Source organism: Aulonocara stuartgranti (genome assembly GCF_965226115.1).
Source record: "Aulonocara stuartgranti genome assembly, chromosome: 3".
NCBI lineage: Eukaryota > Metazoa > Chordata > Actinopteri > Cichliformes > Cichlidae > Aulonocara > Aulonocara stuartgranti.
In genome coordinates, this window is record NC_138941.1 from 76,559,643 (window position 1) to 76,581,413 (window position 21,771).

General features: G+C 41.3%; 1 protein-coding gene across 3 annotated transcripts; it reads left to right on the plus strand.

Annotated features, from left to right (window-relative positions):
* The first annotated feature begins 7,931 nt into the window (after positions 1 to 7,931).
* Positions 7,932 to 20,729, plus strand: LOC309703639 (uncharacterized protein). 3 transcript variants are annotated; one of them, XM_082528569.1, is made up of 7 exons: positions 7,932 to 8,006; positions 18,373 to 18,414; positions 18,503 to 18,772; positions 18,861 to 18,941; positions 19,059 to 19,103; positions 20,009 to 20,284; positions 20,391 to 20,729. In XM_082528569.1, exons 1-6 carry the CDS (start codon positions 7,970 to 7,972, stop codon positions 20,254 to 20,256), a joined length of 723 nt encoding a protein of 240 aa, XP_082384695.1. In that variant the 5' UTR covers positions 7,932 to 7,969; the 3' UTR covers positions 20,257 to 20,284; positions 20,391 to 20,729. The 3 variants fall into 3 exon arrangements, with proteins under 3 accessions (XP_082384695.1, XP_082384693.1, XP_082384694.1); XM_082528567.1 differs by having other exon boundaries at positions 18,861 to 19,103; XM_082528568.1 differs by having other exon boundaries at positions 18,864 to 19,103.
* The last annotated feature ends 1,042 nt before the right edge of the window (positions 20,730 to 21,771 follow it).

Genomic DNA, 21,771 nt, shown 5'->3' on the forward strand with positions numbered 1-21,771 from the left:
TTGTCAGGAATATTTGTGGGTGTTTTCTTTGTGGTTTCTGTTTTTTTGAAGTAGCCCTCCAATGAGATGACAGCTCATTTAAGTTTGAGACCCTTCCTTAGGTGAACTAGGATGCTTAAGGGTAACCTGGGAGTATTTTTAAACTATAATGGCCCCTACATCTTGTAAATTATGGGAATTTCATCATAGTGCGCATTTCTGTAGCCAGTAGGTATTTTTCTTTTTTTTTCTTCTTTTTTTTAGATTTTGTTTGTGGTACATTAAGCATTTTCTAGTCTAAAAATGAATAACAGGGTTATATTAGGGTTTGTTAGAGAGTGGGGAGGGGTTTTATGGCTTAAAATATATAAAAATAATAAAATAGAAATATGGTTCCTACTAACCCCTGCGATAATTGAGACAATACTGTGTTGCAGTCATGTTACACAGCTTGTACTACTTAAAAATGGACCAAGGATGTTTTTTCTTAACAAAATTAATTTAACCCTTGTGTGGTGTTCATATTTTTGTTACTCAGCCAGTGTTCATGGGTCTGGTGGACCCGCTAGAGTTTTGGCTTTCCAAATTAACACTATTAAACAATTTTATGTTAAATTACTCAACAGATGTTTACTTCATCCCAATTACAAGCCATATGAACAGCAAACATGGTTAATTTTTTCCCTTTACCTTTGTTAGATCACATTTATGAATTAATGTGCTTCTCGTTTTTTTTTTTGTTGTTTTTTTTATAAAATGTTATAAAAAAATAAATCAGTTGTAATCAAGTGGAGTGAGTGGAAAGACACAACACATTTACACGTGAAGCAATATGTTTCATAACTAAATGGGATCAGCTGCTCATCAATGGTGACATTAGGCCCAGGGATGTAAAACAGAGGGAGGAGGTGCACCCACTTATCCCACACTGTCCTGATGGCAGCTAGCTTGTCTCTCTGCCGTCGAGCTGGTCTGTCGTCTCGGTTATCAAAACGGATAATCCTGGAAATTTTGTGGAAGTTTTCCAGAGACATTGATGCACGGAAAGGTTCTTGCCGGTTTCTGCATCCCACAGGGATTCTGTGGATTCCCCTTTGGACCTGAAAACTCCTGCAAGGATAAGAACCCCAAAGTAGGCCTTTGGGGTTCTTAGATGAATTTGGTCCATCTCCTTCCACCTCTCTCCAAAAACACACCTTCCTTCTAGATTACTGCAATCCAGAATAATTTTCTGGATGGAATCTGGGATGAAAAACTCAAATGAAGACTTGATGTCCTGCACATGAGTAACCGTCAGCCGTGTTGGCCCTGGCTTATCACAGTAACAGCTCTGCAGGGTGGCTCATTTCTTGGGTAAGAAGACCATTCAATTTCACCAGTTATTGACGTCCATATTTCTTCACTTGCTGTCTGGTGGGCTTGTTCTGGTCCTGGAGCTGGCTGCAGATGGGGTACTCGTCTTCGTTTTGTTACTAAATGGTGCTCAACCTCATCCTCTTCTTCAAAGTCACTGTCAGACTCTGAATTTTCAGAAATGTGAAATATTCTGAAACCTCTTTGTCAACATCATCATCCGAAGCTCCTCTCTCTTCCAAAATCAATTGGATGGCCCTCGCAGCAGATAATCTTTTGCCATCTTGATCAGTTGTGATAAGGAACCACACTGGCAAAGTCTTATTTACAGCATTATGCCCCTAATTTGCAGGTGGGACAGGGTATGAGAAAATAAAATTTGGATCCCTCAAGAAAGAGGGTAAAATGTGTGAGATGTAAGAGCAGACGGTGTTGATAGTTGAATTTTCAACAATGTGGCAACTTTGTGCGGAGCAGGAGGGGAAGAAAACACTATCAGCAGCACCAGAAAGGAAGACAGAGTGTGGGAACACAGGACCTACACTTTCAACACTTTTATTAGACCTGGGTCCAGTGGACCCGAACACCTTGTATGTAATGTAAATGCGTGGGGGGAGGTACAGTATGAGGTCATTGAAAATTAGTTTGGATTTATGTTCTTCACAGAAAATAAGCCAAAGCCAATGAATTTCAGGTTGAAAAAATAATTAATTGTTTAATTTTTCTTTTGAGGAAAACTGAAAACGGGTCTCACAGACCCGAACACCATACAAGGGTTAGGCTCAGTCTAAAGGGACTAGACATGCTAGATATTTTGCAAAGAAATGGTGTTATATGCTGGACCTTATTTTACTCTTGGAAGGTGGTGATATGCTGGTTCCTGAGAAGAGATGAAGTAATCAAAGTCAGCTTTTCAAGACAGCCCCAAGACTCTTCGCAACTTGTGTTCAAATGTGAGGCCGTTGTGAGGTGATAAATGCAAGGAAGAGGCACTCAACTGACATGAAACATGTCAAAGACAATATGAAGGTGACATTTCAACATAGGCAAAAAGTGGTTCAAGAACCTGCCACAGCTTCTGCTGTCCTGGACCTTTTCCCAAGGTTTCTGGATACACCTGGCTTGGTAAGGCATAAAATGATTTAATGACTGCTTTGTGGTTCCTTTGTTTGTTTTCTTGTTAAAGTGTTGTTTCTGTTGTTACACTTTGTGTTTAAGATTGACCAAGACTTCACAATACTGTTTGTTGGGCAGGAAGTGTCTGCAAAGTTCCTTGCAAAGTGGCCAACATTCTTCAAGCCAAGGATCATCAAAGATTGCAAAAATCTGTCTCAGAGTACAGAATTGGATGAGCTGCTCATTTCTGCACAGCGTTACTCTGACGAGGCTGGTAAGTGTAAGTTGGAAATGGTAGATTTTGCATGCCTTTACAGCATTTGCTTAATTCCCACAACACAATATATCACTGGACCATACTGGTAAACCTTTACTACAAATTGGAATACAGCTGTCCATTTTCTAAATCACATTGGGTTTCTGTTCATTTCTGTATGGTATGAAAATAAGCTTACAAACATGTTAAACCTGAAATGACATTTAATGTAGTTTGAACACAAAAAAGTTACATAATCTTACTATTGTTATGACTCGATATCTACTTCACTTGGTGGCCAGAAGATTTTAAGTCTCTAGAAATGGATTTTTATACCAAAGCGCTGGTTTGGTAGTTGAAAAATTATCAGGTGTCTAAGACGTCATCATGGTATTACATAACGTGGAAAAAATGGCTGCTGGGGTCCTTTAAATGACAGTAATTGTGATGATCTTAATTCCTATTCTGTAGTTTGGGACTGCGAGGCGGCTGCCATCTTTTGCTGCTTCACTTGTTACTCCAACATCTAAGGGAAGGACGTCTTCAAAGATTAGCACATCAGATGCTGCTCACCACCTAATGAAATTCATCAAGGTATGTGTGCTTTTTAGATTTGTATATTTCTCTTTTGATGAGAACAGATGCAAAATATCAAGGGCTGATATTTTAAGATGGCAAGGTGATCCAACCTGCAGCAGATGTATCTATCGCAGACAGGCTTGGTGTTGCAGGACTGACATGTCATTGTTTCTATTAAAACTAAATGTACACATTGAAACAAAAATAATTGTGCGCGCGGAGTGAAACATTTTAATATTGTCATAATTTCCAGCAGCAAAGCCTCAACATCAGATTATCAATTTTGTTTAATGTCAATCACTTGGTTTCTTTCTCTCCCTCAGGTGGGAGGTAGCACGGAGGCTTTTCCTAAGGCTGGCCCCACTCAGCCATTCGTCCTGTGTGTTGGAGAAAGAAAGAACATCATCCAGAGTTTCTACATTGTCCTGTGTGACACAGATGGGAGATGCAGTTTTTTTGACAAGGCAAAACTTTTCAAGGCACATTTTTTATTTGCCGTGTCCTTTGATGAGGCATTGGACAACTTCTACACATTCATCCAGACCACCGTGTATGGCATTGATGTTGGCAGCTTTGAAGGACAGTCAGGGAAACAAGAGGAAGTCTTCACTGTACAGTTTAAAAATATCCACTATTCAGCACTTTGACTGGAAATGTTCACCTGTTACATTTGCAAGATACACCACACAAGTTGCTCAGTGTTATTCAGACATTTGAAGAAGTTCCAGCATGGTTTGTACCCAGGAAGGTTTTTACGTTTGACCTGTGGAGAGCCTGGATGTTCATTTATCTTTCGCACGTACTCTGGTTACAAGCGGCACTTATTCCGAGCACATGGAGACTGTGTTCACTCTGAGGTCATCAATAATTTTGAGCCTGTACCTAACGATGGAACCTCTGTTTCACAGCCTGTAAATGTGGCTCATCCCATGACAATAACTACACAGGTTCCAGTTGGAAAAAGGCAAATACTGAACATGTGCAGCTCTGTTTTTGCTCAAGTATCAAGTGAGATGCCTTTGTTCAATAAGATTGTCAAAATAATTGTTAGAGATTGCAATGCTTATCTTCTAACTTGTAAGGTCTCAACAGTATATTTCAATGACCACTTAAATGCATTTGTTATTGAGGATGGATTAGATGTCTTTGCACTGATCTCTGTAGATGATCTGGTGTACTATAGACCTCATGATAGGCAATTTTCAAATGGCACTGATGACAAAATGTACATTGTCCCATACTGTAATTTTGTATAACTTGTTTACTTGTGGTCTATCTGAATACAAAGTATTTTGGAACGTTAATGTCTTGTAATGGGTAGATGTTAGGGGTTAATTGTAGCAGTAGAGATATCAGAGATTAATGGGAGTTTATTGTAATCTGGTGGTATTAATGATTTGACTGACACTAGTGTTAGTATTAGAAAATTAACACTATTCAGAGTTGAATTTTTAAACACCAGGGCTAGTGTAAAGTACCACCAACACTATTCGGTGTTAATTTTTAACACTTAACACCAGTGTAGAATATTTTTGACACTGGTCAGTGTTACTCAGTGTTAATCTTTAACTCTGTGCAGTGTCAAAATAACACTAGCTCATTGTTAAAAATATAACACTTTGAAAAGTGTTAATTTAACACTCAAAAGAGTGGACACATATAGACACTTTTCTAGTGTTAAATTTAACACTCACAGTGTTAATTTCACACTAGCGATTTTGCTGTGTAGCTGATAACAGTCTTTACAAGGTTAATGCAGCGTTCCTGTCATGATCGCTGTGTGGCAGGCAGGATGAGGACTCAAAATGCAAACTCACGGACTCAGGGGATAAACTCAAAATCACAGCTTTATTGCTGGAAGGCAGATTACAAGAAATACAAAACTTAAACTGGGAACAATAACTAACACTCGCAGAGAGACACAGGGAAATCCACGCAGCATGAGGGAGAACGCGACACAGAACTGAGGGAGACGCAGACATAAATACACAGAGGGTTAACGAGGGAAGTGGGAGCACACGGGGAACACAGGTGACACTGATAATCATAACAAGACACGGCAGGAGTGAACGCAACACTAACGGGAGACGGGAAAAGTAAAACAGGAAGTACAGAGGTTCAGACAGGAGGAGAGAGAGCACGGGGAGAACACAGACATAACGGGCTGGGGAAAACATAGAATAAAACACAAAGAGAGACGAGGGCTCATAAATACACAGAGGGGCACACAGGGGGTAAGAGTCACGAAGGGAAAACACTTAGGGAACAACACAACAGGGCAACTCAGGAAACATGGCCTAAATAAGGAACGAAATACAAAAATACAAGGAACTAAGAATACTGGGCCCACATGGCCCAGGACCATGACAGTTCCAGGATTGTGGTCCAGTAACTGGGGTATCTGGTCACACAGCTCCACCTCTGTTGGCAGATATCCAGTTTCAGTTGCAAGCTTGCTATCACTCTCTTCCTATTGTTCTATTAGCTATCAATAGGAGTATCATTAGAATATAGTTTTTGACTGGACTATACGTCTCTCTAGGTATAACTCCTAAAAGAGATCTGATTGGATTTAGTGGAGACATAACTTGTCTGTTTCTTCTTTGATTCTTATCGTGAATCATTGGATTGATGGACAATCCCAAAAAGTATGTGAATAATTTCATATTTTCTCATCTGATTTTAAGTTCCAAAGGCCTGCATTGTCCCACCTACTAAAGCCACTGACTCCCACAGAAGGCTGGAATTCTTCCGATTGCCTCTCACTGGTGCGGTCTTTGAAACAGATAATTGTTGTCCACACCTTGAGAGTACTTTCTATTGTTGGGTTTTTGACCGACTTTGCATTAATGAAAGGTAGTGTTGATAAAGACATGTTCTTAGCTTTACTTTCCTTAATCTGGACCCAGTTTTCTGCCATCAGTTAAGTTTTGTAATGTTTTGTAGCGGCTCTTATCGCGGTCAGCAAATCAAGCTGCATTTTGAGTTTAAGCCCAGTTTATGTGAGTGTGCATGGCTGCACACAGCAGCTTTCGTTACAGGATGAAGCTTGTCATGTTCTTCTTTGTCTTATAGTGGATAGAAATCATTTTTTGAAGTCGCACAAATAATTTGTGTGGAGCTTATTTGATGCAGAACACCTGATTGGTCTGTAAATAGTAAATCATTATCAGAAAAGCTGCATTTTTATGTAAATAGCTGCAAATGGATTTGCTATTTGCAAAACTTGTGCACAGGTTTTTAAAATGTACAATTTAGATTTTTTATTTCAAGTTCTGAAAATGATTCGTTAAACATGTTTGTGGTTGTTACAGTAAAAAAATTAAACTTTTTTCTACTGAGAGTTTGTTTTCTTTATCTGATTTTAGATCAATTGTGTTAATACAGTATGTCAAAATGAAAAAAATAACAGTAAATTCAGACATGTGAGGTTGTGCTGAAAAGAATGATACCAAACAAGGCAAAGTAAATCGTTTTTAAAGGTGAAATGTGGAGGAAACATCAAAAGCAGTCAAAAACAGCTGATTGTACCCTGGACCTCAGCAGGTAGCACACTGTTTTCTAAGTAACGCAATAGTTACTTTACCTAATATTTAGTTACTTTTAAAATATTGTAACTCAGTTACTTTATTAAAGAATTAACTAGTAAGTATAACTGATAGGTTTGTAGCTTGAACCTATTCGCTGGAACGTTGAAGACAATATAATTACACAGCAAAGCAAGACACGAAGTAGGCAAAGTTCTTCATGTTTCTCGTGCACGGGAGAGAACCGGACAAACGCCGTTCCTTCGCTTGACCCCAGTTGCTCTCGTCCGCTCCCCCGTAACACTGCTCTTTTATTGAGGTTACATGAATATGCATAGGTTCATTAACATATGACGTCTACATACAAACAAAGAGTACCTTTGACCCCATAAAGACTTCCCTAAACCTGCTGGTCTGGAAGTCCAGCAGTTCATCTAAACCAAAGGCACTTAGCCTAAAACAGATACAGCCACGTTTATCCTGCCATAAAACAATAAGACAAGGTACGACCTCTCCCATGCTCCCAGGATGTAGGTGTGCACACAAAGCTTGCAGACTATTAAGGATCAAACCTCTACCAATCTACAACTAATTATACAACTCTAAGCATATATGAGTAGATATTTCTAAGCATAAATGACAATCAACAATACAAAACCTAACAATAACTAATTACTTTTTGAAATTAACCACCACTGCTGATGCTGACCTCTCCCAGTTTGAGTTCCGACTCACTGTCCAATCAAAGCTCTTTGTTTCTCTCTTCACTTTCTTCCAGTAAAATTTAATCACGGCTCATGTTGGATGATTTTGATCACATCACTGTAAATTTGTCCAGTCATTTTCACTCCAGGCTACATTTATATTGTGCCATATTGTAAGGTGAATACAGTATTACAACAAAAGAAAGAAAACTTGAAGACTAATCCAGTGTTGGCTGTGGCTGGGAGGCCTGTGCTGTCTGAGCCTGATGCTGGATACTGGTTAACTTGTACGTGTCTGAAACACATGATCAGGACGCGACTGGCACAGGTGTTTGTCTAGGACAGCTTTTATTGTGGCGGTGCCTCCTGTCAGAGTGGTACAGCTTCCTGTTGAGAGTCTCCTGAGAGGAGGGTGAGGTCGGAGGCAGTGAGGAGCTCTAAACGGGACTGTGAGGATGAAAATGAGGCTGCTGTCTGTGATCCTGCTGCACGGTAAGAAGAATTTCCAACCTCTGATCCAGCACACACTCTGAAGGAGCAGCTTTTTCAGTGTGTGTGTCTCCTTTACACACAGAGATGTTTGCAGTGTGTCAGTATGTTCAGTATGTGTTCAGCTTCTGTCTGCTTGCTGTGCAAACACATACAAAAGTAACACACAAACAATAACTATAATACAGAAAAGGGCCATTAGATTAATAAATAATGTGGGGTACAGGGACCATACAAATGCACTCTTTGTCAAAATGCAAGCTATTAAATTCCAAGACTTGGTGAAGCTTAAAACAGCGCAAATAATGTATGAAGTAAGAAATAAATTGCTTCTAAAAGAAATCTGTAAATTGTTCATAGAAAGAGAAGGTGGGTATAACTTAAGAGGGAAATGGAATTTAAATACAAAGTGCTAGAACAACTTTAAAAATCTAACAGAAGAAATAAAAGAAATGAAAACATAAACCAGTTGAAAATAAAATATAAAAAACTTATTTCAAATAATTATAAGAATGACAAAAACAGGGTTAACCCAGCACGGTGATGTTGCTGTAAATGGTGTTGTAGTTCTTTTCTGTTTGTTTGTTTGTTTTCATAACTTGTGAATCTGCAGATTTACACATTCTGTCTTTTTCATATGAAAAACTTACTTTTGCTTCATATGTTGTTTGTTTAATTTAAGACTAAAAGAAAATTAAATGAATGAGAGGTCAAACTTGAGGGGGTAGGGACAAATAACTATATACTTCTGGTTATTTTGTAACGATTGTGAGGCACATGTGTGAAAGGAAATGAACTGAGCTGGATCACAGTGTGTGTGCATTAACTTCAGTATTGTTTGGAAAAACTTCTTCCTGAGAGAAGGTTTTCATAAACCCTGCTTCTGTGCTCACAAGTCGTTATGCATCAGAGCTGTGTGCCTTTATTTCTATTTATTTCTATTTTTGACTTACTGTTTAGAGGCTTCATTGACCAGCACCTCCATCTGACGGTGCTGGAGATCGTTTTGGTGTATTTTATATTTAAAAAAAATTGTTTTGTTTTGTTTTTCAAAGGGGAAAGTCTGCACGTTCATGTGGACACAAGCCTGTTCATGATACGAGTCAGGGTGATGCGGGGGTGGGATTGACAGTTTCTAATGAAAAGGACACAGAAAGAGAAAGAGAAGGATGAGACCGTTACACTAGTCTGTACTTGTCAAAACTGGCATCTTACACCATGAAACTGTTCTTACACTGTTGTTTTATAACCCGTTCAAAACACTGACATGAGTCCACTATCAGATAAGATCATTTGTAACCTTCACTAAAGCTGTTTCTGTGCTGTGATGAAACCTGACTGAAACTCTTCAAATAAACCATTCCTCTGCAGATGATCTGTTAGCTGTTTGACAACTACTCTTTCAAGGATGTTTGATATGAAAGGAAGGTTGGAGATTGGCCTATAATTAGCTAAGACTGCTGGGTCTAGAGATGCTTTTTGAGTAAAGGTTTAACTACAGCCAGCTTGAAGGCCTGTGGTACATAGCCGATCATTAGAGATAGGTTGATCATATTTAAGATTGGAGCATTAATTAATGGCAGGACTTCTCTTGGCAGTCTTTACAGATTATTTTTTTCAAAAGTAATTAGTTACTTTATTACTAGAGATGGGTACCGGTATCCGGTGCCATTATTGCACCGGTTCTGACATAAAGGGTAGTAACCAGACCGAAAGGCAGCGTACATTTCGTTTTTTGTTTTTTTTGGTAGTGATGTGCAGATCGATCCTGAAATATCGATTCCTCCGATACCAATCATTTATGTTCTAGAATCGATTCTCACATTAAAATATCAATATTTTAGTAATTTTGAGTAAATTTGTAGTTTATCATTAACAGGAACACAGTGGAAAGAAACTATAACATTGGATTGTCTACATTTGAAGGAACTACTTCCTCTTCCGCCTTTCATAGTCATGTGCGAAATACGGCTGTATAAACATGTTGCAGCCCCTTGGCGCGCGCACTCACAACAATGGCTGAGTGTAATTGGACTTATGTGCGGACTTATTTTACCTCCACAAACAGCTGACACGTGGTTTGCAATCCATGTGGCAAAAAAGTGAGGTATTGCTGCAACATCACTAACCTTGTCAAACACCTCAGAGTAAATCATATCACAGAATATGACGAGCGTATGTTGAGGCGAACTGAAGAGGAGGACAGGGACAGGTGCTGCTAGGGCGAGACAGACGTCTCTCACGGAGTCCTTTAGTGCTGCAGGCAGGCAACGTGTTCAAATAGCACAACTTCAGTTTTTTTATTTCTATATGATGAACTCTGCATTATTAAGTGATAAGAACAAGTAATCTGATGTCCTGTAATCATTATGACGCTATAATTTGAGATACAATAAATAAAATACGTTTTTGTACAAAGTATCGTATCAGATCAGTATCGTCGATACCACCCTGAATATTACTTGGAAAGGAAATCTTAACCCTACCATAGAACCAAGTCTGCCAGAGCTTATATTATATTTTTACCTGCTGTGGAGCCATTTTTGGGAGCATTTCAAGTTGCTATACATCAATACAACCATTACAGCCTAAATTTTAATAATATGTCTGCATTAAGTGCATAGTAATTACATAAATTGCAAAAAAGTGCAATAAACTACAAAAAAATTGAAAATCGTTTTTGCTTTTTTAACATATATTTGTAGTTAGAGAAATTTAAGAGGCTTATCCCTCAAAACTGTAAATACAAAAAAGTTGCACAAAATAGTTTCCCACCACAGGAAATTTATTTTGAGTGTCTTCATGGTTTTATTTTTGAAATACACCAATTTCTATACACTGCAGGAAAAACGAAAATAAATATTATAGTGCAAATTTGCAAAAAAAAACCAGCATGTGCATCAAAATAAACTATTTCCAGCAGTGCAATATGAGTCCTAAGCATCCCAGAAACAACACAGAAAGTCATAAAGTCAAACATAACTTTTAAAAACACCAGTATAGGCTCATGAGGCCTTGATGGTAAAAAACTACATTTCCGCGAAAATGACGTCACTTCCGGTTTCGGGCAGGTAATGGCGGACATGCGATAGTTCGTGCTGATGGACTAGGAAGTGTTACAAACAGCTGATCGGATCGGCAAAGCGTGTTTCTGGAATATTATGTTTTTTTTCCTTCAAGTGCTTTTTATGCAGTTTTTGCAAAGCTATATGTGGAAGGAAACTGTGACCAAGGACAAGCTGATGGCATAAGATGTAAGTACAACTCCTTTCATATGCAAAAAAAATTATTGTGCTAGCTCACGTGGTTGCAGTGCTACCGGGATTTAAAAATAGTTACGCAAAACGGAGCGTGCCCGCTCTGACCGGTTTTAAAGGGTTAAATAATCAGGCCCCATCTTATCTTAATGACCTTGTAGTACCATATCACTCTATTAGAGCACTTCACTCTCGCTCTGCAGGCCTACTTGTTGTTCCTAGAGTATTTAAAAGTAGAATGGGAGGCAGAGCCTTCAGTTTTCAGGCCCCTCTTCTGTGGAACCAGCTTCCAGTTTGGATTCAGGAGACAGACACTATCTCTACTTTTAAGTTTAGGCTTCAAACTTTCCTTTTTGCTAAAGCATATAGTTAGGGCTGGACCAGGTGACCCTGAATCCTCCCTTAGTTATGCTGCAATAGACGTAGGCTGCCGGAGGATTCCCATGATGCATTGAGTTTTTCCTTTCCAGTCACCTTTCTCACTCACTATGTATTAATAGACCTCTCTGCATTGAATCATATCTGTTATTAACCTCTGTCTCTCTTCCACAGCATGTCTTTATCCTGTCTTCCTTCTCTCACCCCAACCGGTCGCAGCAGATGGCCCCGCCCCTCCCTGAGCCTGGTTCTGCCGGAGGTTTCTTCCTGTTAAAAGGGAGTTTTTCCTTCCCACTGTCGCCAAAGTGCTTGCTCATAGGGGGTCATATGATTGTTGGGTTTTTCTCTGTATCTATGAAGCGCCTTGAGGCGACTTTTGTTGTGATTTGGCGCTATATAAATAAAATTGAATTGAATTGGATGTTATTCCATCCAAATTCTCATTATAATCAGCTTGAATCTGTTATATATAATCTTTGATTTTGACTTTGCGTGCACAACCAATCAGAAAAATGTGAACAGCCAAAGTGCTAAAGTGAGGTTTGGCATCTGGGGCAACCCTAAGATCACTAGAAGATCAGCAGATGTAGTGGTGGGCAGATCAATCCAAGTATCGTTAACATTGATTTATATGGATCAGTACAAGTGTAATGAGATTGGTGCTTCAGTTTCTGTTTCTCTCCTGTATGCACTGATGAGGTTTCATCAGAGGCAGCCTGGCTGCTGCTTCTTTCAAGTGTCACAGCCCGGGCCGGTTCCCTTTTCTCCCCTCTTGTACTTTGATGTTTTCCTGTCACATGACCCAACAGCGCTAGGCAAACAAGCAAGCAGGTTCAGCTAGCCAGGCCCGCTCAGCACTGCATCAATGACAGAGAATATCCTGGTAGATGGCTGTGGGAATAGTAATAATATTGTTATCTTCAGACTTAATTTTCACAGTGAAACTGGCTCATTCTTATGTATCCAACTGAAAAAGTATTTATGCTAAGACCCTTATCTAATACATTTACCTTAGTGACGCTCATGAACACCACAGTCACTGCAGATGGATAGAAAGATACTTTATTGATCCCACAAATGAAATATTTCTGTTACACCAGCATCAGTCTACAAATAACAGAGCTAAAATAATAATAAAAAACTAATGTAAAAATCAAATTAATTAAAAGCAGTAAAGGTCAGACTGACATAGGAAGAATTTCATGTTCTTCATGGCAGCCGGGTTGAATCAGTCTGAGGGATGAGGAAGCTCTGCTGCCTCAGCAGTGAGGACTGTGATGGTCGTGCATGATAGAGAGCAGTTTGTTCAGTGACCTCCGACCCTCACTGGCTCAAGACAGTCTAAATAATTCACCACAGTGCTGCAAGCTAACCTGTTTATCCTGCACAAAACTACCCAGGATTTTCATGTACTAATGGAAGAACATGAAATAAGCATACCTTACTTTGCTTTGCAAGACATTTCACATTATGAAAGTACATCACATACAGATAGGGCTGCCACAAACGATTATTTTGATAGTCGACTAGTCACAAATCGGAAGATTAGTTAGACTAATCATATCATGCATCCATTGGACGTACAACGTGCACCAGCACGCATCTGCTCTAATATAACTATCATTAGCTTAGAGCTTTAAGTGATTAAGATATGTGCTATCTAAAAATAAAGACAAGATGACAGTTTTAGATTTAGATTAGATTTAGATTTAAGTATTTATTGTCATTGTCAGAAAACAATGAAATTGCGTTTGGAGCTTCCGTACAACCCGGAGCTTCCGTACAACCCAAGATGGCGGCGCGCACAGACGCAGCGGCCCGGAGCTCCTACATTTTTGCACTTTTGGTGGTACTGGGTATTATTTCACACAGTCTGGGGTTACTTCAATACAACAGAGACGATCTACTACAACTAAGCCGTGGAGATCTTCAACTAACATCCGAGTATCTCATCCCCCCCGGAGTTCGTTAAGCAACCCCCGGGGCTACCCGCAACAGCAAGCCGCAGGAGGAGACGTTGCGAGCAGAGGCAGAAGAGGGGCAGGCGGGGAGGCTTGTGGGCACGGCTAAAGACTAGTCCGTTTAAACCACCACTCCCAACCATATTCCTCTCCAATGCCCGTTCAATCCGTTACAAACTGGATGAAATACGACTGCAGATCGCCACTAGACGGACTTTTAATAACTGTTCGTGCATGACAGTTTATTGACTTTAAATTAAATTTGCAGATTGTTTCGGTGAAGTTTAATAAAGTGGGCCGTCTGCTCCTTGCTATCTAAATGTCATGGTCTGCGGCCCGGCCGTGGCTGTTAACTCCACACCTGCACCCCATCCCAGGCGATCATCAGGTGGACTATTTGATCCAGCCCAGCCTGCTGCTCCACGCCAGTCCGTAGTCGTCTCACAGCGGTAACGTACACCTACGGGAAAGCGATTGTGAAAACTCATCTGTCCGAACTAGCGCTAATTCCTGTGCACTCAGATAACAACTCGCCGTGTTTTTTTGAGCCACCTGCCTGTCCACCTGCCCGTCTGGAATTTGGATCGCCTTCAGTACTCGCCACCTCGACTTTCCTTGAGCTGCCCCGCGGACACTCACCCCTCCCTCCGGCTCCCACAGCCCCGCTGTCACCGTAAGACTCATACTCTTCCCCCACGTATGCTGCTATTTCCCCGCACCCCAATAATTCTTTTCCTTTTTCTGTTGCAGCCTCCCACAGTCCTGTTTTCGGCGTTCCTGCGTGACTCATCTCCCGGTCCCTTGGTTTCTCTAGTTTCACGTGTGTTTTCCTTCTACCCTCCCGGGACACCTTCAGTTAAAATAAAGTTTATTTTCTCATACTCCTGTGTGTGTTGGCTCTGCTTCTGGGTCCAGCTTGTGCGCAGAACTTCGGTTCATGACACTAAAATATAACAGGACATTCTCGAGCATGGCAGCACGGTGGCACGGTGGTTAGCACTGTTGCCGCACAGCAAGAAGGTCCTGAGTTCAATTCCAACATCATTCTTTCTGTGTGGAGTTTGCATGTTCTCCCCGTGTTTGCGTGGGTTCCCTTCGGGTACTCCGGCTTCCTCCCACCATCCAAAGACATGCAGCTTGTGGGAATAGGCTAATTGGATAATCCAAATTGTCACTAGGTGTGAATGGTTGTCTGTCCCTGTGTGTTGGCCCTGCGACAGACTGGCGACCTGTCCAGGGTGTACCCCGCCTCTCGCCCTATGACAGCTGGGATAGGCTCCAGCGCCCCCCGCGACCCTGAAAAGGATAAGCGGAAGCGAATGGATGGATGGATTCTCGAGCATCTCATACTTCTGATAATCAGCTGTCTGCTTGACATTTATTCAGCTGTGTAAAAACTACAACTTTAATCTCAGCCAAACCGATTTACTCAGGAACAAATAAAATACTGAAAAAAATGTTTTAAGTTATCTAAGTGACTTATGCATCATGTTTAACCTGAGTAGGGAAAGACGGCGGTGGGTTTGAAAATGATTTGCCGGGAGTCCGGTGCTCTCACGGCTCTAGTGAGCCTAGCCCCCGGCTAGCTATCGAGCTAGTGTTCCGAAAACATCGGAGCGCTTTTGAAAATATGTGGTGTCTTCCCTGGTGAACATCAAGTTCACCAAGGAAGACACAAAGGACAACTGTTTGCCTTTCCTGGACTGCGCTGTGCACATTGAAGAGAACGGCAACCTCGACATCGAAGTTTACCGGAAGCCCACACACACGGACCAGTACCTCCTCTTTGACTCCCATCACCCTCTGGAACACAAACTTGGAGTAATTAGGACCCTACACCACCGGGCAGAACATGTTCCCTCTAAGCCTGAAGGAAAAAAGAAGGAACACACACATGTAAAGGAAGCTCTCAAAACGTGCGGCTATCCTAAATGGGCGTTCTTAAAGTCAGCAAAGAGGCACAGAAAAGAAGACCAGACACCAGCTAGGGAGGATAAGAAGGACAGACGCAACAACATCGTCATCCCCTGTGTAGCCGGTGTATCAGAAAAACTCAGGAGAGTTTTCTCCAAGCATGACATCCCGGTGCATTTCAGACCCAGCAACACGCTCAGACAAAAACTGGTTCACCCGAAAGACAAAACGCCAAAACACAGACTTAACAATGTGGTGTATGCTGTACAGTGCAGCGAGGAATGCCCAGACCTCTACATTGGAGAGACCAAACAGCCACTTCACAAGCGCATGGCACAACATAGAAGAGCCACCTCCACAGGACAAGACTCAGCAGTCCATCTGCATCTTAAGGATAAAGGACACTCTTTCGAGGATGCCAATGTTCACATTTTGGACAGAGAGGACAGATGGTTTGAAAGAGGAGTGAAAGAAGCATCTATGTCCACTGTGAGCGACCGTCTTTGAACAGAGGCGGGGGTTTACGACACCAACTCTCTGCCATCTATAATCCAGTTTTGAGATCCCTTCCCAGACACCTTAACGCCCACTCACATCCTGGGCCATCTGATCTCAGGAATTCGCATGATAAGGTGGGGCCAGGTTTCACAATGAACGCACCCGAAACTCTGGCTGATTGGGACCCACACCCAGTTTCACACCTTGGCTCAGGCGATTAGAGGATCATCAGGGGGTCCTTTTGTCCCTCTGTGGGGGGTTACTCCCACTAGGTTTATATCTGGGACTCTCCACCATTTGACCTTAGAACTGAAGAAGCTTCTCGGATGAGAGGTGAAACGTCTTCAAGTAACTTAAAGAAGTCCAGACGCTTTTCTTTGCAAGCTCCTTTGACTACGATGACCTGGATGACTGAGAACCTTCACAGATATGTGGTGTCTTGATAAACTGAGCAGATATTTGAGGTTTACACAGCTACATTCTCGCCTGTTAAACATTTATTTTGTGACCCAGAAAGAATAATAAAAGTAGTAGAACTACCTAGCTGCCGCCATTGTTGGCAACTGGGACACAGCTTCTTCTTCTCCGGGGTTTAACGGTAGCTGGCATCCTTGTACATGCAGTGCTGCCATCTTCTGTTTCTATCTGTTATTACACTCTTAAATCCTGCTACTTATTCCTGCGGCTTTTGGGATCTTACAAAGCTTCAAACGACGTGTCAACTATTAAATTAGTCGACGATTTTGATAGTCGACGTAATCGTGACTAGTCAGCTAATCGTAGAAGCCCTACATTCAGATGATTCAAATCCTGACTTCTTTATACTTCCAGTTTATGACATCACACTAAGCAGTCCTTCTCTTTAAATCTAAGCTCTCTACGTCCTCTCCTGTGCTTCTTTCTTATCTTTCTCCATCTCTGAGTGACATTAGCTCTCTTTCTTTCCTCTCTTTGAAATACAGCAGCTGGACCGTTAACTGTAACACACTGTGAGACAAACTGCACACAAACAGTTTGTGTGTTTGCTGATGTTTGTTGTGCTCATAGAAACGCTGCATTTGAAATGACCTGACATATAATAAACTGTTACTCCCTTTATGCTCACTCCTCTTCAGCAGGGCTAGCTAGATGCTAAAGTAGCGCTAACACAACTTACCTTACAAGGTCCCTTTACTACGGTTCAAGCCGTGCACCTGTTTTATATATGCGCTGAATAGTTTTCTATACCAGATCGCTACAAAAGGTGCAGCCTTACCTAATGTCCACCTACTGTTACTCGTGTATATTAAGATTTAAACATCTATTTTGTATTGGTATGGCGAGTAGCCTTCAGTAATAGTAATATATCTCACAGCAATAGTACATTCATGCAGTTATAAAACGCATGATAATATATAAAGTAATCCAAAGTACTCAGAATACATTACTCACATTGAGTAACGTAATGGAATACGTTACAAAATACATTTTTGGGGCATGCATTTTTCTAATCTGTAGTGGAATACATTTTAAGAGTAACCTTCCCAACACTGGATTTAAGTATACTTTACTTTGTTTGACAACATGAAAGATCTTCACATACAGGTCCAATATGTGATTAAAATCATGGCTTGTTTACATTTCCAGTTCATGACATCACACTAAGCGATCCTTCTCTTTAAATCTAAGCTCTCTACGGCCTCTCATGTGCTTCTTTCTTATCTTCTTATCTTTCTCCATCTCTGAGTGACGTTAGCTCTCTTTCTTTCCTCTCTTTGAAATACAGCAGCTGGACCGTTAACTGTAACACACTGTGAGACAAACTGCACACAAATAGTTTGTGTGTTTGCTGATGTTTGTTGTGCTCATAGAAACACTGCATTTGAAATGACCTGACATATAATAAACCGTTACTCCCTTTATGCTCACTCCTCTTCAGCAGGGCTAGCTAGATGCTGAAGTAGTGTGACTTACTGCCCCGCCCACTTTTACCACTTAAGCACAGTAACAAAGTATCTGTACTTTGGTAATGCCCATCACTGTTGATGAATCATGCAGGGTTTATGCAATTTTTTTTTTTTACACACCCTATAAGAGAATGAAGCTCGTACACCAGGAGTGTCTCCAGGTCTCGAGAGCCTGCAGGTTTGATATCTCACCCTGGGTCAACACACCTGAATCAGATGATTAGTTCATTACCAGGCCTCTGGAGAACTTCAAGACATCTTGAGGAGGTTACTTAGCCATTTAAATCAGCTGTTTTAGATCAAGGACACATCTAAAACCTGCAGGACACCGGCCCTCGAGGCCTGAGTTGGCCAACCCCGTAGTACACCTTCACACTTTCTCTGACCTTCAGTGACCTCTGTCCTCCTGTTGCAGGTGTGTGTGTGCTGCATCTCTCTGCACTGACTGTTTCTGCAGGTGAGTAGATGGAAGTGAAAACCATCAGTGAGACTCCAACAAGAACACAAATACATTTACTCTGTCTGTGTATCTGTCTGCCCTTCAGTCTCTCTGAGTGTAACTCCAAATTCAACAACGCTCTTCACTGGTAGTGGTCTAGCAGCTCTGACTTGTGATGATGATGATGGAAAAACAGTTGATGGATGGACAGTGAAGAGGTCCAGAGGAGGACGCACTGAGAGGTGTGGAGCAGCTGCAGGATTTGTTCTTAAAAATTCTCATTGTCAACTCATGTTGGACAAAGCCTCTGATGGAGCTTACTTCTGTGAAAGCTCATCTGGGCAGCGTAGTGATGAAGTCAACATCGTTGTTTCAGGTACAGATGTTCCAGCTGTGTCTGTATGACTCTGTGTGTTGGTGGAAGTCTGTCTCTGTATCACTCTGTTTGTGTCTCTGTTGGTAAGCAGGTTCCCTGATCCTGGACATCCCTTCATCTCCTGTGTGGACAGGAAGTAATGTGACTCTGCTCTGTCAAAGCAAAGACGGTAAACAGGGGAACTCTGATTTTTATAAAAGTGTTGAAAGGATTGGATTTGATCCTGAAGGAAAGTGGATTCTCATTAATGTTCAGAAGTCTGATGAAGGTCTCTACTCGTGCTCAGCTGGTGTTGATAAGAAGTCTCCTGAATTCAGGCTGACAGTCAGAGGTCAGTGCAATGATCTTTCTTATTCAACCTCTTTTCCTGGACTTTAGTAGAAATGTCATAGAGATCAATGAAAGGTGGTAGGTTATATCTTACTTTATCGATACATGTTCTCTTAATGTATTCAGGTCACATAAACAGAGCAGCCAGAGAAAATTATCCCATCATTACAAAGGTTGGAATATTAAAGAAGGAACAAAGAAGTCCATCTTCACTGTGGTGGCACAAAACCTCTATTTGACTTTAAAACTCTGCTGGATTTACTAAAGAGACTCAGTGTCAGGTTGTGACTGACAGATGTGAACATTAGTTTCTTTTCAGGCCCATGTTTCTCTTTCAAGAGGAGAATATTTAATATAAATATAAATGTGAGTCACTAAGGTTTAACCACAGAGAAAAGCACATCTCATTGCTGCTGTGAAAGATGCAGGGAGTCTGTTTGGAATGAGACCATCTCCTCTGCTGATCGGGCCCACCACAGTTGACACACCTGTCCATTGGTATTGTAGGCAGGCTTGCAGTCATGTGTGTGAGGACAGTACAGGAGAGGACTCAGGATAGGCAGAATCCCTCGATCCAATCGTCTGCAGTTGATCCTGATCTAACTCGTTTATTCTATAATGCTGATTTCTGTCTGCGGTCTTGAGATGAATATGAGAGAAGAAGATGGGTACGCCCAGACCGTCACTGCACTCCTCTCCATCCTGTGCCTGATAAAGTCCATAAATAAAGACTTTCATGACAGACAGTCTCAGTGTAACCTCAGTGTAACCTGAAGATCCTTTCTTTAGTCTTTCAAGAATTCAGACAGCTCTGTCTATCAGTGAGGAAGCTTCCACAGACTACTGGAACTGATGAGCTGACCAGATAATAAACTGACTGAACCATCTTTGTCATTGTTCCTGCAGATCCTCCTCCTGCTAATGTAAAAGCTCCTTCTTCTACCCCAATCACTCACTCTTCTAGAACATCAAGCCCCCAAAGTACCAGTAAAAAAGACCCTGAAGACACAAATAAAAAAAAACCTCGTGGTAACAATAAACCAAAAAAGGAAGATGAGGAGGATGGGTGGTACTGGTCCCCATCCTCTGGCCCTCCTCTCACAGCCTTCATCATGTCAGGTCTGGTTTCTGTGGTTCTCCTGGTTCTGGTTTGAGTTCTGCTCCTTTGGAGGAAGCTAAAAGGTAAGACGTGTGTCGGCTGAGTCACAGAGCACATACATGTGTGTGTTAGGGAAGGTCAAAGTTCACCAGCTTCGAGCTGAAATCACTGATGTTTGTCTCTGAACAGGAAAGTGAGGACGCACTCTGCCTTATGGAGGACCTTCATCCTGCTGTCTCTGATTGGCTCCTGTTCTGTGACATCATTGGCCCCTCCTGAAGCTCCAGTATAAAAGCAGGGGGTGTGTCAGCTTTGCTGTTGTATCTTTACTGTGGGCCTGTGATTTTACATGTTTGGTCTTATTATGCAGCACTTTGTGTTTTTTTTAAAAATGCTTTTAAGTAAAATATTTTGGGACGTTTAAAGGTTTTCCTGCAGCTCTGCAATGACTTGTATTGTCAGACATGACAGCTGTGACTGTGTGTGTATTACACAGGTTTTGCGCTGTAATAATAAACTATTAAAGTTTCACACCACAAACACATTAATGTCCGAGTCTTTGTTCAAGACTGCTGGAGAACAGCTGGTCTCCAAGCACAGCACCATGACAGGGTTGCAGTCAGTAGAAAAAACAGAAGATGTTCCTGCTCATCAGTGGGATGATATGTGATCAAGACTGTTAAACGGATGTTAATCCAGCCGCCGACCACGCCCACACTGCCTCAGCTCCCCAAATGTTTTAAAGTTAATGTTACAAAGGTTCCTGTTTCTTCCTGCCCCCTTTTCCCCTTACTCTCCCTCACCTCACCAGACTTACATTGTTTCCATTTCTCTCCTTTGAAAGGCTCTAGTTTGCCCTCAATTGCACTCATCTGGCACACATTATATAAGGACTGCACACACTTACAGATCACCTTTTTTGCTTCCACATGATGCAGCAGCTAAGAGTTTAGCCATGTGTGTCTCCCTTTAAGTTACGCTACATTACCTTCTTGATGCGTTGAAGTTGGGCGCTGAGGAGGACTGAATAAAATAAAAAAACAAAAGACACATTGTAAATATGATACTCACTAAAATCATTTTCTTTAACTTTGACTGATCTTTTCATTTTAAAATGTCCTAAGTTAAGTCGTTTAAACTAGAAGTCAGGGACATTGCAGCTGCCATTCCATCTTTGCACCAGTAGGTGTCAGTGTTAAACCACAGTTTGCTCTTTTGTTGGCAGTGTCCAGGTGTGACAGTGGGATACGCGATAACTCTGTTTGATAACAGAGAATATGTGAGATGTGTTTGGGAAAAGTTGGTGCACAGCTGTAATACTGTCAAGTAACGAAAGACTGCATAAGTATGAGGAGGAGGAGATAATGGTGACAAGCCACGCCTCCCCGTCTAACCGTTCCTCTCCTGTTTACAGGACACATGTATAACTGTCCACAGGTGCTGTGATAACTCTGTACCACAATATCAATAATGTTATATTGGTGTCATGACGATCTGAGAAATCTTAAATCATGACTTTAATTTACTGCAATGCTGCTTTTATATCTCCAGCTTCTTTACTTTGATATTT

What these genes read in the sequence shown, in the direction of transcription:
- LOC309703639 (XM_082528567.1), top strand. Translation starts at nt 7,970, where the DNA reads ATGAAAATGAGGCTGCTGTCTGTGATCCTGCTGCACG. An exon ending in GTCTGTGATCCTGCTGCACG is followed by an intron (nt 8,007 to 18,372) that starts GTAAGAAGAATT and finishes CTCCTGTTGCAG; the next exon opens with GTGTGTGTGTGCTGCATCTC. An exon ending in ATTCAGGCTGACAGTCAGAG is followed by an intron (nt 19,104 to 20,008) that starts GTCAGTGCAATG and finishes TTGTTCCTGCAG; the next exon opens with ATCCTCCTCCTGCTAATGTA.